This window comes from Silurus aristotelis (genome assembly GCF_946808225.1).
Source record: "Silurus aristotelis genome assembly, chromosome: 25".
Classification (NCBI taxonomy): domain Eukaryota; kingdom Metazoa; phylum Chordata; class Actinopteri; order Siluriformes; family Siluridae; genus Silurus; species Silurus aristotelis.
Genome location: NC_139598.1, coordinates 8,138,063 through 8,157,196, shown reverse-complemented (window position 1 = coordinate 8,157,196; position 19,134 = coordinate 8,138,063). Strand labels below are relative to the sequence as shown.

The 19,134-nt window shown below is 35.4% G+C and overlaps 1 protein-coding gene across 1 annotated transcript; it reads left to right on the top strand.

The window, feature by feature from the left end:
• The first annotated feature begins 1,527 nt into the window (after nucleotides 1-1,527).
• On the top strand, nucleotides 1,528-17,276 carry cox4i1l (cytochrome c oxidase subunit 4I1, like). Its single transcript, XM_083530078.1, has 5 exons — nucleotides 1,528-1,670; nucleotides 8,092-8,191; nucleotides 9,007-9,168; nucleotides 10,350-10,481; nucleotides 17,031-17,276. The coding sequence occupies exons 2-5, from the start codon at nucleotides 8,092-8,094 to the stop codon at nucleotides 17,162-17,164; spliced, it is 528 nt and encodes a 175-aa protein (XP_083386204.1). The 5' UTR covers nucleotides 1,528-1,670; the 3' UTR covers nucleotides 17,165-17,276.
• Nucleotides 17,277-19,134: the final 1,858 nt, after the last annotated feature.

Sequence of the window (19,134 nt, the reverse complement as noted above, 5' to 3'; positions counted from 1 at the left end):
ACAGTGCATGTCAGAGCACAAACCAGACCATGAATTCCAAGGTATTGCCTGTAGACCTTCTTTAGATACCTAAAGACAGGATTATGTCAAAGCACAGATCTGGGAAAGCGTACAGAATTTGAAGGTCCAATTGATCGCAGTGATCTTCATCATTGGTAAACGGAATATGTTCGGAACCACCAGGATGCTTCCTAGAGTTTGCGTATCGTCCAAATCTTTCCACAGACGATGCAATCGCCATGACTCTGCATCTGGCCCTCACCCAATGCTGCTGCATCACTGCCTGGTTTGGGAACTGCACTGTCTGAGATCGCAAGACCCTACAAAAGACATCGTGAAAGACATCCGAGTCTCTCTTCCCTCTATCACGAACATTTACACCACACTCTGCATCTGCAAAGCCAACAGCATTGTGGATGACCCCACACACCCTCAAACCAACACAGCTTGAACAACACAGAACTGAACTGTACAAAACTCTCTCTCTCTCTCTCTCTCTCTCTCTCTCTCTCTCTCTCTCTCTCTCTCTCTCTCTCTCTCTCTCTCTCTCTCTCACACACACACACACACACACACACACACACTTAATACTCATGTTACGTTCACTTCATTTCACACGACCCATGTTATATTAATCATATTATACTGTTTACATGCTGTTTTGCACCTCTTGATTGCCGTTTTTGCACATTGTGTTCATGTTTACAAATACACTCTTGTTTATAGTTCTCTCTTTTGCACATTGTAGTGTATAACATATTATACTGTAGGTTTACTGGTCGGCGCTATTTTGTGTTTCATGTATCTGTCACACACTGTCTTGTGTTGTCTGCACTGTTTTTTTTCTTGCAATGTTTGCACTCGGTTGCACACGATGCACTTTATGTGGCGAGGACACTTACTTTAGTCCTTCGCTCTGTGTTCTGTATGCAGCTCTATGTTGTGTCATGTAGCTCTGTGTTGTTTTATTTAGCACCAGGGTTCTGGAGGAACTTTGTCTCATTCCAATGTGTACTACGTCAGCTATATATGGTTGAAATGATAATAAAAGCTTCTTGACTTGACTTGATCTAGATGGTTATGATGGTCTCTCTCTCTCATTCTCTTTCTCTCTCTCTCTCATATTATATATATATATATATATATATATATATATATATATATATATATATATATATATATATATATATATATATAATATGTGTGTATGTATGTATGTATGTAAATATATATATATATATATATATATATATATATATATATATATATATATATATATATATATATATATATATATATATATATATATAATGAGAGAGAGAGAGAGAGAGAGAGAAATATAGGGTACAATATAAAGCAGAAATAAACAATATTTGAAAAATAGAAGAGAAAAGTAGGAACCTAAAGGAGCTTTGTGAAAGTCAGTGAAGACGTGAGGACGCTCACACACACAGACTTTACTTCAGATGACATTGAGGCGAACGAGGAAACGCGCGAGCAGTTGGTTTAGCGGGCCGCGCGCCAGCAGTTTGCGCGCTTCTGATTGGCTGACGGAGCCGCCATCGGAAAGCACCTGCTCCATTCTAACAGGCGCGTCGAAGTAGAGACCCATACACTACTGCTCTTACAGCACGTAGACACTCAGCAAGCGCTCATCCTCTCATATAAAGGTAATATATAAATATCAATATTTAGTTATGAGTAGCTTGGTATGAATGCATACTCATTAATGGCAGTAAATGCACTCTGGACATTTAATTGCATGCCTTAGTGATTGATTCTTGCATTATATATTAATTTGGAGTCAATAAGTTTATTGAAACTGCAGGATCCGTGTTTATATATATATAAATATATATATTGCATCTAATAACATATATATGCATCTATAATAATATATATGAATAGCAGCACAATATTAAATACGTTTTAAAAACGACCTGTTGTATTGTATGCATGACCTAGTTACTGATTGATTTAGTTTACTGCGCACTAAGGTGTGTGTGCGTGTGTGTGTGTGTCTGTGTGTCTGTGTCTGAGTTAAAGCTATTAATAATTGACCTAATCAGTACTCACATTGTTTTTTTTTTTTTTCCCACCTTCCAATGTGAGGTCATTTAGACTTTATAAACTGAGTTACAGATCTATAATGCTGTACAATGGATTGCTTTTATTTGCTTGTTTGTTTGTTTGTTTATTGATTGATTTAGTGTAAGCGTTGTGTGTATGGACCATTGAGTCGATTCTTCATTAAAATGAGCCGAGTTTGTTCTCAGGTGACGACCTTTGTGACTTCTGTAACTGGTTATTGGCTATTTTTATACTGTCATATACTGTCATGGGGTCTAAAAAGTGGCATTCATTTGTATGTGGCTAGAACTACATTTCCATGTCGGTTAACTTGCATGCTGTAATTTACGAGTTGAGTTCCTGTATATCAACATGTTAAACTGAGAGCGGGTACAAAAGTAAGGCATACCAGGACTTTCCTGTATGACAGTAAACAACAAAACATACCATGTGATCCATCAGAAGTTTTCCAGAATTTATCTGCTTCTTACTTATTCTACATTTATTACTGATTGATGATTGATTATAGGTTGGGCAGAGGTTCAGAGGTTTCGGCACTTATTTGCTTTTTTGAATTGGATAGTTATCACAGTTCATATTATCCACAAAAACTGTAAAAAAGGCAAGGTGCAAATTTGTTATAGTCGCTTGTGCGTTTTTGTTTTGCAGCAATTTTACTGCAGAAAAGCCTATAACCTTACTAAAATCAAATCTTTGACATTTTCCACTCTAAACTATTAATAGATTTGTTAGTTTTAGGAGCATAGATTCGACTGTAGTACTGTGTCAGGAAATATGGCTCAGTATGGATGGTTTTATTAAGCCGAAAGGAGAAGAAGAAGAAGATGGATTGTTTTATTAGCTGTTTTGAAACATTGATTGATAAACTAATGCAGGGACGAATGAATAAATGGGTGAATGAATCAATCAATTAATCAAATAATGTTTAATAACATCTAATGCAGCTTTATATATCAAAATATATTTCCTGTTACTTTATTGCAATGACAATCTATGATGGGGCAAAATACTCATTTCAGAAAATGCATACTGTGGATATGTTTTCTGGGTATGACCTGAAAACTGTTTGAAATATAATATATTTAATAGTATTTTCACTGATCTGTTGACAAAAGCTCGTTCTGCCTCCTGCTGGCGAAAGTTACTATGCCAACCAGTAGTAGGAATGTCTGCAAATGACAGAATGGTGACTTGCAATTGTTAAGTCTGCTGCATTTGTGATCATAGCATTAGGCTACATCTTCTAAAGCATGCTAGGTTTACAGATTTGATAGCAAGTAGGTATCGATTATTTTAGGTTCAAGGTTCAAGTTTTTTTTGTCTTTTTGTCAATGCCACGGTATGTGCAGACAGAGTAATCAAAATCTCTTCTCTGTTATCGAGTGTTTATGTTGTCAAATGCAATATAGAAATTTGTGTAGGCAGTCAGTGCAATATCAGCAGTTGAGTGCAACATAGAACAGATTCCATATGAAGCAACAGCATTGATCTTGTAATAAATGTATATATATATATATATATATATATATATATATATATATATATATATATATATATATATATATATATATATGTAAAAGCCGGGTGAATAAATATATATATATATATATATATATATATATATATATATATATATATATATATATATATATATCGTAAACATCTGAATTTGTAAGGTGCAAGTATACATCCTAGTATATGTAAACATACTGAAGTTCTGAGTATAAGGCATTTGTAAGGTGCAAGACAGATTGCAGCAGTATGACAGTGCAATGTGTAAAAGTGCAACACTGTCAGATTTAAAGAATTTATACATGCAACGGTTTAATAAAGTATTCTAACGATTATTCCAACGATTGTTCAAGTAATAGGATAAGAAGAACTTTTTCCTTATTAAAGAGCAATTCCGAATATACAAGAGAAATAAGATGGGTCTCTTAAAATGAAGTTATTTGTTTGATTTTTAAGAAAAAAAACCAAACATTTTATTGCTAAAATTGCAGGCAAGAATATCTGAAAACAAAACCCATTTAGGGCATTTAATTGCCATATTAATTCAAAATGCATATACAAATAAATAAAAAGTCATAAATAAAAATTGAAAAAATACATTTCAGATTTCATCAAAAAAGGTGTTTTCTTTATGTTATAGTTTGAAATGATCCCAAACTTTATACCGTTTTCTTTTGCCTGAATCATATGGAAGCCCGTTTCCACCACAAATTTTTTTTTGCCTAATTCCGACTAATTTTCTCGTAATTCTGACTTTGTTTCTCGCAAACATCCAACATTTCTGGTGCATCGACCAGTAACCAAGTTGTCGGCTTGAAGTTGGTGTATGAACTGAAGCTGTTGGAGTACGCACGAGGTCACGACTGCTTCTTCTGTCTTGTTCCGTTTCCTCCAGAGCTGATTGTTAGATAGAGTTCTCTCCAGGGATCGGAGGCTTAGTTTAAACTCATGTGATTTTATTGATTGTAACCCATTTAATTTTTTATGTGCTAAGCTCTGGTTCCAGAGCTCAAGCTCTGTCCCAGATGGCTAAATAAAGTCGGAATTGCGAGAAATAAAGTCGGAATTGCAAGATTCTCTGTTTCTTCATTTTTTCATTTTGCAGCGTCTTCTGTGTTTGCTTCAGTAATAATGCTCCACGGGGAAACGTGTGTAGTTAAATGCACTAAACGAAGCAAATAATTTGCCTTGATGATTTTTTTGTATTCTAATTACTCGTTACTCAAGGAATCGTTTTAGCCTTTAGCACAAGCTATTACTAGCTAAGAATGAACCAAAGAAAATTTATATTGGGCCAAGTAATGAATACTAAATCTACAAATAATATGGTCTAATACATTCAGTGGGGCCAGACAACAATTCACTGTCTGGATAGCTTGCATTTTCCTGCACAACTTGTTGAAAATTCTCTCTTGAGAAAAAAACTTGCGCTTGGGCGTTTTTTTTTTTAATGCATGAAAGATATGTTTTCGGAGTACAACATATGTATCATGATATACGTAACGATTTGCTAGCAGTAGAGTAGGGTTGCATAATTTAAATTTACCGTAATTTCCGGACTATTAAGCGCACCCAAATATAAGCCGCACCCACTGAATTTGATAAAGATTTTTATTTTTAACATAAATATGCCGCACCTGTCTATAAGCCACAGGTGTCTACACTGAAACTAATGAACTGTAACACGACTTGTATTTAAACAGTAGCCTACCAAGAAAGTATTTGTTTACTGTCTTCCTATCTTTTGGCATCGTCGTGCGATTTAAAATCACCATTGGTAAAGCTTTTCTCCCGATGCCATGCAGCTCAGAACACAGGTGAAGTGTGTTTTTTCATGCCCGGTTGTTTTCAGCATGACGAATGATGCGCATTTCCTGTAGACAGTCCGAGTGAGCAGCAGGTCAAACGTCAGAGGAACCTCATCCATATTTATGATGTGGTGCGGCCTGATTCAGTGGGAGCGCATCTGGTCAGTTTTTTTGGATTAAAGTTTGTGAAATCGGGAAAAACCCAGGAGAAATCCATAAATTAGCCGCTTCATTGTTTAAGCCGCAGGGTTCAAAGTGTGGGAAAAAAGTAGCGGCTTATAGTCCGGAAAAATACGGTATGTATTTATTGAAAAAAAAAAGTAGACAAGCTTTATCACGGAAATAAACGGGTTCAATCTGTATAAAATTTTTAATATTAACTATGGAATTGTAATATCATGTCATAGCATCAAACATGAAATAAAAAAAATATATTATTATATCCTGATCTATATGAAAAGTGTATTGTGTATAGTATATTGCACAAGAATCTACATTCAAGGAAATGATGTCTCATATGTAGAAGGAATACGATCCTTGAAAAAGAATATTGTATTTATTACAGCTTTCCTTCTTTAACAGCTATATGCAGACCACTTAACCTGTCTCTACAAGAAACTCTCTCTCTAACTTCTTAAAGTGCGTAAAATAAAGCTGTGGTGTGGAATGCACATTTATAATGTTGAATTAATTTCTGCAATGTTTGTATAAACCCTGTGTTATAATTTATTACTCTACTAGTGAATTAAAAGACACAGGTGTCACTTAAACACAAGAGATTTTTTCCAACTTTCTAGGTTTTAATTCAGGATTATGTATTTGGGTTCTTTCTTTTAGTGACTATAAATCTGATGGTGCATCAACACTGTGAGCTTTAATTTGGCAAATTTGCATACAGATCTGTGGCCGTTCCTGGATAAACCACATGTTCAGCATTGTTTGTGAAAAATAAACTGTGCCCTGGCAACCTAACGCCAACTGCATAATCCACCTATTGTCAAAGTCGTTTGAGAACATGATCTCACCCTGCTTATCTCAACCATCAGTTTTATTCAGCAGATTTCATTTCCAATGCGGACACGTGATGTTTAAGGTATTTAGGAAAGCAAAAAAAGAAAACAGACCAAGTAGGCTACATGTCAAAAAAAGACAAACAATACTTTAACATCACGTCTGAATAGATTTCTTTTAAAATGCACCTCTGAGTAAAAACATGACCACCATGAACTCCACCTCACACTTCTCATGTTCACTTGAATAGTGATTGTAAACACATGTAGAAACACACTTATAGCTCTGAGACTAAAGTATTCATTCTGCTCTGTTCACACACCTAACAAACCAAGCCTTTGTTTTATGTTTGCTTTTTCTGGTTTGGAGCCTTTTCATTTCCTCATCAGCCTCTGTATCTGTACATCGCCTGACCCTTGGCCTGATCATCAGTTCTGATACTGATTTTGTGTTTTGGCTTTGTTAGCTTGTATGTCTTAATTTTTTAATTTTTTATATTCACCACAACTGTCACAGTGTCTGCTGCCTGATATACTGTATATACTGTATTATAATTTCTGCTTAAACTACTACTACTACTACTATGGGTTGTATCCGTGATTCGTACACATCACGACTCACGGTTCGGCACACACGTGACCCAGGGATTAATTGCCCATTTATTTACAGATTAATCGTAATTTCACAGAAAGGATCGCAGAGAAAGAGTTTTCCCCCCTGCTGTTATTGCTTTTTTAAGTCATCTTGTAATTACTCAGAGCAGTTATATGTTCACATGGACAGAACACGTTAATCAGTCAACAACAATGGCTAGCGGTGGAGCAGAAGAAATTGAGAAGCCTCCTGCATCTTTCAAATCGCATGTATGGGAGCATTTCCTAGTGTAACTTTTCTTGTAATAAATGGAAAACAAATGATATTTGTCTCCTTTTTTTTTTGGTAATCCTGAAAATGACCGATCCGCTACTCATAAACCGTAATGTGATCCGAACTACTACTACTACTAACAATAATAATATTAATAATCATTTAAGGTTTCTGACCAGTCATGAATGGAGGCATGTATAGCTAATAAAGGCAGAGACAATAAGCCAAATAACTGAAAAAAAAAAGGATGGATTTAAAATATACATTTTGTTGTAGGATTCTAATAAAACCTACTTAACACCACTGTAGCCTTCAGTATGTGATTTAGACTTTTACACTTTGCGTGTTACTCTACAGAAATCTGGCTCTAGATTTCAAGCCATAATGAATAAATTGACAAGGTGACAGTAACTGCAGTGTGCAGAAACTGCATCAGGATAAAACTTTTAGAAAAAAACAAAAATAACAGACCCAAAAAGGAACCCATTTACTTTTGGGGTGACAATATATTGATTTTAATACATTTACTCTACAGTTTTATAAAGGTTTTATAACAGGAACTGTATGAAAATGTTTTTATTTCTGAAATGCTGATATGTGAGTGCTGAAAATGATCACTTCGGATCTTTTTACCTCATTTACTAATAATCTTTAGTTTTACTGGCTTGGCTATTGATCATAATTATTTAACGTGTTACAATCAAATACCGTTCATTATTTTAGTAGTCTCCCATGTCACAGGATGCAAGTTAATTTAGTTAATAGTTTGTTTCTTAAACAAAGCGTAACATTTTTGCTCTAGATGCTTTCTTCCCGTGTGTTGCTTCGGGGTTTACGGGCTGAGGCCGGGTTGTGGAGAAGCCTGTCCACCTCAACCAGCGCACTGGCTTCACATGGTCACAGTGAGTCATTTATACACATTTACAATGTATTTCAACACATCTCGCCATGATTGACCTTCCGCTTTTACTTTGTGTCATTGTAAAACCTATAGCACTTCCACCTGCTTCTGACTACTGATTGGCAGGAAAAGACTAAATTGTATAGTCAATCCTGTTCATTAAGAATAAACATTTAAAGATAATATTAATAATAAAAAAATCAATAGATTAACAAATCAATAAAAGTCTAAATACATAAATGATCTAATATTTTATGCTCCTCAGGTCTTAGATGATATCACAATGCAATAGTTGTCATGAATTATAGCCATAAAACAGAGTGAATATATCTATGTTAATTTGTGTTTTGACCCTGTTTAAAATAACCATCATGCCACTTGATCTGTAAATTAACAAACACAATAATAAATAAATAAAAAAATAATAAAAAAATTTTATATATATATATATATATATATATATATATATATATATATATATATATATATATATATATATATATATATATATATACACATATACACACCTTCACACTTTGCACAGTAGAGGGCACTGCTTAGTAACAGATCATTGATGTGTGATTGATTTAAACCTGGGTTGCACACACTTTTTCAGCATGCGAGCTACTTATAAAATGACAAAATGATCCACCTACTATAAAAATGCATAAACAAATACCTATTTTTCCATGTCATGCGATCTACCCGTACTACCTTTGCGATCGACCAGTAGATTGCAATCGATGTATTGGGCATCTCTGATTTAAACAATTAACCTGCAGATCAGTAATTGTTTGTGTGTCTCATTACTCTCAGGCGTTGATGTGATTGACTGTAGCGTTCCTCAGTACAATAACCGCCTGGATACACCACTGCCTGATATTCCATTTGTTCAAAACCTCACTGCTGAGCAGAAGAAGCTGAAGGAAAAAGAGAAGGAATCATGGACGCAGCTCACCAAGGAGGAAAAACTAGCACGTAAGTACGACCTGTGATTGCTTGTGTGTGTTTATGTGTGTAAGAGAGAAAGATTAGAATCAGCACAAACAGTGCATTGGGATGTTGTGGCTCAGTCTAATATAAAGATACACTCTTATGTTTTAGATTCGGTTTGCATGCAGCTGTCAATATGCACTACATACTTCTCCTATTGGTTTCACTGTAGTATATGGATAATTCCTGCTTTTATTATTGTACCCTACTGTATGTTTCAGGTAAAATCTTCAGAATGATAAAGAGTTATTGATCCAAAGGTATATTCTTCCCATCAGGCTTTAATTTACCATAAGAAATGACAATTTGACCTACATAAATGGAGTTGTTAAGTGAAATTAGACATGTATATTATTTATTATGTGTTCAGTAAATTGAGAAATCATTTTATTGAAAAATAAAGGCAAAAGAAATGACATAATTGTGCAATAATATAATCCCCTATATATGTTTTACAGTCAATACTAAGACTGTTACTTAGCTAGGCTTTCATTATAGATAAAAAAAAAAATCTAATTTCAACAGAAATCTGTTGATTTCAACATTTTCATACTTCTTATGTCCAGACCAGGTGAAAGTTAAACTAATAAAGTTGTAATAATGTTCTAATCAATAATGCGAAGGAATGTTTTAGCCTCATATCATGTTGTATATCCCTGAAGGACTTCTTTTCCAATTTGTGTCAATTGATCTCTTTTTTTAATTTATAATATTAGCAGTCAACTGAGAAAAGGGTGTTTACAATATCTCCTGTTATAGAAATGTTTCAATCCCCGTTCACCTGGAAAAAAATCTAAGGAAAGTTTACATTCAGACACATATAAATCCACCAGTTATGGATTCCACTATAATCCAAAGTGATTTGCTTAATTCATTCATTAATGAATGCATATATTTTTGTTTTGTTTTACAATATGGTTGCCTTCATTCGGTCGCAGTCTAACAGTGTTATGTTTCAGTGCAGTACCACATGGTGGCAGTGTTGCCTTCACACTTGATAGTAACATTCATTATATCATTATAATGCCTGTTTACATTATATTTAGCATACACTACACTATTTGCCAATAAAATGTTATTTTTTTCTGTGTAGTTGCTGTTAAAAATTGTTTTGAGTGCTGGATATTTGTGATTTGTGTAAAATGCTATTTTTTTTTTTTGCACAGTGTACAGACTCACATTTGAACTGAGCTATTCAGAGATGAGGAAGGGCTCTGATGAGTGGAAGACAGTGCTGGGAGGGATTTTCTTTTTCCTCGGCTTCACAGGCCTGGTGGTGCTGTGGCAGCGTTTGTATGGTGGGTATACCTCCTCCTCACGTAAATTCACTTTCAGACAGTCATTTAGATCAGTGGTGTCAGAAATCAGACTCTTGGAATGATATAGAGGTAAAAAATAACATAAACCGTAAGACTAGCATTTCAGTTATAAGTTATTAAAGTCGTAAGGTTAAATTGTATAAAATAACTAAAGGTTATTTTTTTTTTCTGAACCTTTTATTCAATAAGAATAGAAAAAAACTAGAAAAAAGATTGTTAAAAAAAATAATACATATTTAAAAAAAAAAAAGAAAAAAAATGTTATTTATATATATATATATATATATATATATATATATATATATATATATATATATATATATATATATATATATAAATATATAATATTAATTCTACATTAATCATGAATTAATTTTTCAAAATATTTAAAATATTTTGTATATAAAGTAACTGTATAATTTGTCATTTAATTTGACTTTAAAATAAATATTTCATAGAAAATTAAATACCCTAATTCAAGCTTTCTCTTGTCTGACCTTATATCCAAAACTCCAGGCACATATATTTCTGATAAAAGAAAAGCTTTTCTTCTGAAACACTGTCCAAAAAGTTTGTTGGCATGAAGTGGTGGTATCTGACTGTAGATTTGAAACTTCTTGAAGAATTTGTTGACTCTCTAGCCATCGTTCTGAGTCATTGTTGCAAAACTCAGCCCCTCTTTTTTTTCTTCAAATTCACCTTTATGAATAGTGACAGCCATTCTGCTGAAGCAAACCATAAATCCATTAAATGTGTCTATTAATAAACATTTACATTGTAATTCGTTGTGCTTTTTAGAAGAAAAGCTGCTCCTTGATTGGCCGATATTTTAAACTATAGTGTTTTTGTCATAATTTAAATTGTTTTCTTTTTGCTGGGTACAATCGTACTTCAAGTTCCTGGAATTCTTCACATTTTTAGATGAGTTGTAAAATATAGTTAAACTTTGTTTTTTTTTCCGTTGCCATTCGTGGCTTTCCTGAATTCACAGCCAGAAAAAGGTACTGATATAATAATTTTTTCCTGGTTGCACCCTGACCTACTTTATTAATCAACAGCTATTCCTGGGATTTCCTGGAAGTTGCATTATATGTGCTTCCAAATCAAAACAAGGTTTTCTAAACTGACTTTTTTTTTACACTAAAACTGACTTTTTTTTTACACTTTCTATATTCTCAGAATCTTTTTTCCTGCTAGCACTATCAAGGACCTTTCTCTGAAATGCCCTTTTTTTTCTCTGAAATCTCTGGAATATACCATTTCCATTTAACTACATCCACTATTTTTACTGAATAATACTGCAGGTACTTCTTGGAGTTTTATTTATACATATCAACTTTTCCAGTAAATCTAGTAAGTTAACTGTGAAAGGTGGAATCATATAAGCTTCTTTGTCTGCAGTAGAAAAGCCAGTGTTTAAGCTCACACTCAATAATTGGACAGTCCTGAGTTGCTGGCCATTGTTTCCAAAAACCTGAAGAGACTAAAAAAAAAAAGCCGAACGATTTAGGTGTTTGAACTCAGACTTCATTTTAGAAAATCCCCAGACCCCCAAACTAGCACCTCCACTTTTTCCAAGGCTATCTGCGTGTGATTGATGGTGAGCAGAGTTGATAATGAGCATGATAGAGCAAAAAGGCTTTTGTGTATGTGCTGAGAGTAAGAAGAAAATCGGCGGCGCATGTGATTTAGAACCACTGTCGGATACAGCCTAGACTTCTGCATCTCCCACCTCCTGTCTCAGAGACATTGTGAAAAAAAGAACAGGAGTGTAGAGAGTGGGATTGAAACTGAATATGAGTACATTATACTGAATGAACTGACAGTACAGGAGTACATCAGGATTGAGAGACAACAAGAAGGAGTAGTGGGAGACTTTCTTTCTGAGCATGCACAAGGAATCCATCAGATGAAAAACCATGCTCATTATCATTGGTGTGCAGTGTCCATTTCTTTCAGTCTGGCTGTAGCTGTAGTGGTTTAAATGAGGCTCGAGTTTGGTTTCGATATAAAAACAGAAACAACTAATCATTTTCAAAATATCTTGGTATTTAAAAAAAAATCCCCCTGCATACCTCTGTATTGAAGAACAATTATGGACTCGAGTGATGTAGCTAAGGTTGAGGATCTGTCAACATCTGACAGTTTTCTTTCTTTATCAGTATCAGCATAGTATGAAAATTTTATGCCTTTATGGTTTAAGCGATGCCCATTTCAGGATTACATGCGAATACAGGTATAAATGCAGTATAGATTAGCACTATACATGCGATCATAGTGGCATTGCACTACATCCCTGGTACAGAATAAAATGCGGAGACTGTGCAAAAAGAAGAAAATAGCAATGCAGGAAAACATTACAGAAATGTTTTGAGTCGAATACTGTATAAGAGTGAAGAAGAAGAGAAGGGAAAACAATCAGTCCAGAAGTCAGTTAAGAATTGGGGTATTTCCCACGCTGTCTGCTTCGTGTTGGAACTTGAAAAGCGAGGGAATGCACCTCATTAGGCATTAAGCACTCGTCTGGAGTTGACTTAGACACGCAGACTTAACGGCTTGAGCACAGATGAAAGAAGTGGCAGAAAAAAATACTGTTCAGGTTTGGTAAAAATGATACTTGGCTCGATGGCAGACATGTGGGACTTCTTGCTCTCACGGTTTTACTGTACATAGCATTCGGTCTTGTGGTTGTGTCTAATTTCTGTGACAGTGTTTTAGCAATAGCAGCAGTAGCGTGCTTCCTTTTTGGCTGTGCTGTCGCTCATTTGTTTATTCCTTTCCTGTTTTCTAGTCAGACTATAAGATGTATTAGATCTTCATCTTCATCAGGTGCAGCGTCTGTCATGAAAATTAACAGCTCTGTATGTTTGTTTTGTTGACAGAGCTGATGTGTGTGAAGTGTGTAGTGGTGTGTATGTGTATGTGTTGGGGTATTTAGGGGATTTTACACGATTAACTGTTTCTTTCATTCTTCTTTTTATTTCCTTCCTAGATTTAGGTTTTAATTTGTCACTACCGACATCCAGGGCTCTGTTTTATTCAATGAGTTTATTTAATCTTAGGTGGTTTATGAAAATATTCCAGTCTCAAGAGGGTTTTCTGCATTCTCCCTGTATCCATAAATATTTCTTACAGGTTCTCTGGTTTCTATCCACCTACCAAAAACATGCCAGTAGATATATTGAAGACTCTAATGCTGAGAAGCCTATAAAGTTGTAATTTGCAAACTGTAATAATGTCATTTCCCACCTCAGGACATTCGATCTTTGAAGTGAGAAAAAAACTCATTAATATTTATGAATACAATAATGAGTATTTCAGCAAAAGCTAACTAGCTAACGTCTGTGATAATCTAAACATTGATGATTTACACATTAAGGTCAATGTTACAATATTGTTTACTTGATTTAACCATATACTGTATTTGAAAATGTTTATGATTTAAAGTCAATACTCCAATAAAAAACATGGAGAATGTGGACTTTTGCTTACAGTGGGTATTATATTATACTGTAAACAGGGAAGGAGCTGGTAATCTACCCCAAATTGAGGGTAAACTGAGGGGAAATTATGACGTTTCGACTTATTGGTTGTTGTTCGATTCAATTTCACCCCTCAAATGTTGCATCCATTTTCAACTAAATGTAAACGAGAATGCTCAATTGTGTGCTTGGAATGGAATGGCTTCTCAACCAGGGTGTATTTCCTCCTCATGTCCTATGTTGTATAATAATCTCCAAATCCACCCGGACCCTGGCCACAATAAAGTGCTGACCGAAGATGGGAAGATGAATAAGGATGAATAATAAAGGATGGAATATTAAAAAGAAAACTGGATTTTTTTTAAATACAGGTTTTAATATAAAATGACAAATCAGCTTGTACTTTTGGGAAGTCCATGTGAAACCGTACGACTGGGGGTTTTCCTATCAGAAACAGGTCAAAGTTAAACCTCTAAAGTTCCAACAAACATGTTTAGTGAGCACAATGATGCTTTGTTTTGCTTCTTATTCAGATTTGACTTGGTTTCTGAAAGCAGTTGACTTTTAAATGGGTTTTTGTCTAGAAAATCACAATTATCTTTGTTCATTTCAGCAGGCTCTTGAAAAGGCCCTTTAAATTAATCTTTAGGTTTTCTTGCCCTTATCATGACACACCCATTTCATTCAAAGAAATTAGGGAAATTACAACCACAAACTCTAACAACAGGTCCATACAAAGTGACCTTCATGTCTTCAGTCCACACGCATGCTTTTTACAGATACATTAGAGCTCAAACTAGACAGATTTGTTGATGTTTCTTTGGCTTTTCCATTGCTTTTGACTTTGCAGCCTACTGTGGAAAGTAAAAACCGTTTGAATCTCAAAGCTTTGTGAACTGGAACCCAGTGGATTAATTGGAAGAATTGTTTCGCTTCAGCTTTGTAGAAAATGCCACGTTTTCACACATATTCTCTCTCTGAATTAACTCATACTATGATGGTCCGAGCCTAAAAAAACGAGTGACATTTTCAATGCAATATTCAATATGTAGTCTTCACAGAGCTATTATTTAGAATCAGTGCTTAAGGCTTTTCTTTGTGACGTTTTTTTTTTGTCTGTGTGCAATGTCAAAATGATTAGCATATTAAGTGAACTCACCTTAATTAACATTTCAGTACCATGTGGCACACAATAGCATGCTTAATCAATGTCACTTGTTTTAAATTGGAAATTTACTTTGGAATATACCATCAGGTTTTCCTTAATTTAAATGAGAAGAGCAATGAGAATAAGGTGCTGCTTATTAACTAAGCACGGTGTATATAATAAGAAAATGGAAGACATTTTAATGGCAGAAGATCCGTGCAAAAGTGGTTGCAACTGACACCTTTCATTTTTCAACTGGAACAATTAATCCTCGCAGGACTAATTACCCAGCATACCTTCAAGACCGTGATGTTAAACCAAATTACCTAATTATAGAACTCCGAAGGTTTGCCTATATAAGTGACTGAACACCTTTAATCTTTTCTTTTCTTTTTCAATTGGTCAAAATTTACAGGTCTAAAAATATCGAAAAAGAAGAAAATGCACATTTAGTTAATGTAGTTGCTTAAAATCGTAAATGAAGAACTGTTATGAAGAAACTGTAATTATCACTGAATGTGATTTGGCCTTTGAGAGGTTTTCTGTTTTGAAGGTTTAGGCTCACTTTTGTATTACATTGTAAGTACGGAATAAAGCAAGTCTTATTTATTTGAATGACATGCCATACTTACATTAAATGTCCTAAAATGTCCTCTAGATAAGTTACTCACTGTTATGACTCATATGTTATAGCAGGTATAAACTGTTATTATCTTTTTTCCTCCTCTTTCATGGAGTTAATGAGATAAAAAATGCAGCTTGTCATGTTACCGCGGGTGCAAAGTGCTCTGCCGTGAAGACTTTCGAGTGAGCAACAACTTACTGTTACAAAATGTTGACACCTTCCATAAAAGTTAAACGACTCCTTACTGAAAGCTTTACAGCCCATATCAACTATCACAAGCTTTTCTTTTTCATCTAACACATTTTCTAATCCTCTTTTTTATCAGCCGTTGATTACATGGAACATCTGCCTTACAAGTCTCTGTGTAGTATGCTGTTACTATACAAACAATAATGTATTAGAACGAACACAATAAAACAAAACGTACAGTAAGACCTTCAGCTGCTGGTACGATGCGTTCTGACCTGTTTGATTTGAAAATTCAACAGCGCTGTGTTTCTCTCTGCGCTTAATTTTCACACATTTATGAATAGGTTTGGTGGCTTTGATGATGACATACCACAACACTGTTGAATGCATAAATTGAACTGGTCAGAAGGTATATGAATACTTTTTTGCTTATACAGTAGAGCTGCAGGGTATATATTAGTGCTGTCATTTAAATGCATTATCATTTCTAAAGTGACTAACAGATGTGCATGGCAGATGTTTGACATAAATGGTTAAATCAATTAGAAATAACGTGAGGTGTGGAGAAAACTTTGTTTAGTTGTTTTTTTCAGGACTTTTTCAGGTAAATGTATGTGAGGGGTTCAGAATGTCTGTGATTTGAAGTTTTTCAACATGAAAAACACTTTAGGGAAGAGATTTGTTCAATTTCTTTACAATGTATTATTATCTTTGAGAAAGAGTAAAAGAAAGAGAGAGAGAGAGATGAGCGATTGTGGAGGGAATGAATGTTTAAAGCTGTCAAAGTTTTAACAGGAACTAACTTGTGGATGGCTCACCTTATTAAATGCAACTATAAATGAATAAAATCTTATGTGTAGTTTTTGTACAAAAACCCCCACAAAAATATACATATACACACTATAACTTAAAACAGGAAAACATTTTCACCACCCAGCTGTCTGGGCGGTAACAGTATCAACCCATATCACACCACTCTGTCATTCATTATTTCCCTCGAACAGTACGGCCTGTTTTAATCACTGTCTCTGCTTGTAGTCAGCTCACTTCTCCATTTTTGTTCGTTCATTTTGTGTGTTCTGCAGTATACGGTGATGTGCCGCATACACTTTCTCCTGAATGGGTGGAGAAGCAAACCCAGAGGATGATCGACATGAGAGTTAACCCTGTGCATGGCTTCTCTGTCAACTGGGACTACGAGAAGAAGCAGTGGAAGTAGAATCCCGCTGTCTAATGTAAAACCCAGAGCCACTGTTGCCCTAAGGTTCAAATCTGAACTGTTATAGTATGTGCTTTCAGTATATATCAAATAAACTCTGACTGGAATTTAAGCCTCTGTTTGATTTTCTGCTTTTTGAAGAAAACACACAAACCATTCTTTAGTTTCAATTAAAACATAACTCAAGGATTCAGCCATTTCAGTATTAAGAAACCTATTAAATATATACATAGCATGTTTGTGGTGTTTCCTAGTTTGAAAGGCTTCGGTGTCTATGGAAATAAAAGAGCTGGACCATTAGCTAGGGAGTGTGTTAATGTAGTAACTATTATTGAAGTGTATGAAACACGAATAAGAAATCTGAGGAGTAATTCACAAGAATTCTGGATCTTATTAAAACATTATATTAAAACTAACAGGCTTGATAATGATGTCTGGATATATGGACATGGTATGTTTTTGGAGTAAAATTCTGTAACCCTAAAAAGAATTTACAATAGGAAAGAGTGTTGCAAAACTGCAACCACAACTAACCCTGGTTGATTCCAATCTAAACTATTAGTGGATTAATCAGTAATTTCTGTAAAACATTCATTCCTTATAGGGGAGGTGGTAGCTGAGTGGTTACGGCTCTGGGTTACTGATCAGAAGATTGGAGTTCAAGCTGCCACTGTTGGGCCCTAAAGCAAGGCCCTTAACACTATGCTTCAGGGGCGCTTGTATAATGGCTGACCATGTGCTCTGACCTCGTCTTCCTAACAAGCTGGGACATGTGAATAAATCCACTGTACTTACTTCTATAAGCTGCTTGGTGCTTTACTCCAGAGTGAAGGACACTAGGAGCAGTGTTTCATGTTTAGCTTGCCTTATTTGCAAGTTAAACTACTTGAGGCCATGCAATTCAAATTTGAGATGCAGTGCACATAAAAAAAACACCAGGTTATAAATAGAAGAAGAAGAAGAAGAAGAAAAAAAAAACAGTTCATGTCAACTCTGGGTCAACCTGTTGGAATCGTGCCCTGGTGGATATGCAGGGCTGTATTTTAGGTTGCATCTCTTCTAATTCTTCTTCTTTCAACTTCTCCCATTAGGGGTCACCACAGCGGATCATCCGTCTCCATACCCCCCTGTCCTTTACATCGGGCTTTTTTAACCCAACTCCCTGCATGTCTCCCCTCACCACATCCATAAACCTCCTTCTTGGTCTTCCTCTTTTCCTCCTTCCTGGTGGCTCCATCCTCAGAATTCTTCTACCCATATACCCAATGTCCCTCCTCTACACATGTCCAAACCATCTCAATCTCGCTTCCCTCACCTTGTCTCCAAAACGTCCTACATGCACTGTCCCTCTAATAAACTCATTTTTAATCCTGTCTATTCTCGTTACTCCCTATGAAAATTTCAACATCTTCAGCTCTGCTACCTCCAGCTCCACCTCCTGTCTTTTACTCAATGCCACTGTCTCTAAACCATACAACACCAGAGTCCTATAAACTTTCCCTTTCACTTTTGCTGATAACCTTCAATCACAAATCACTCCTGCCACTTTTCTCCACCCACTCCACCCTGCCTGCACTATTTTCTTCACTTCTCTAACACACTCTCCATTACTTTGCACTGTTGACCCCAGGTACCAGAACTCCTCCACCTCTTCTCCATGCATACGCATCACTCCACTGCCCTCCCTCTCATTCACACACATGTACCCTGTCTTACTCCTACTGACTCTCATTCCCCTTCTCTCCGGCGCGTACCTCCACATCTACAGGCTCTTCTCAACCTGCTCCCTACTCTCACCACAAATCACAATATCATCTGCAAACATCATAGTCCATGAAGACTCCTGTCTGACCTCGTCTGTCAACCTGTCCATCACCACTGCAAACAGGAAAGGGCTCAGAGACGATCCTTGGTGCAGTCCAACCTCCACCTTGAATCAGTCTGTTGTTTCTACTGCACACTTTACTGTT

Excerpts from the sequence above, each read along its gene's own strand:
- cox4i1l (XM_083530078.1), top strand. The coding sequence starts at position 8,092 with ATGCTTTCTTCCCGTGTGTTGCTTCGGGGTTTACGGGCTGAGGCCGGG. Across the intron at positions 8,192-9,006 it reads ACTGGCTTCACATGGTCACA|GCGTTGATGTGATTGACTGT; the intron begins GTGAGTCATTTA and ends CATTACTCTCAG. Across the intron at positions 9,169-10,349 it reads CAAGGAGGAAAAACTAGCAC|TGTACAGACTCACATTTGAA; the intron begins GTAAGTACGACC and ends TTTTTTGCACAG.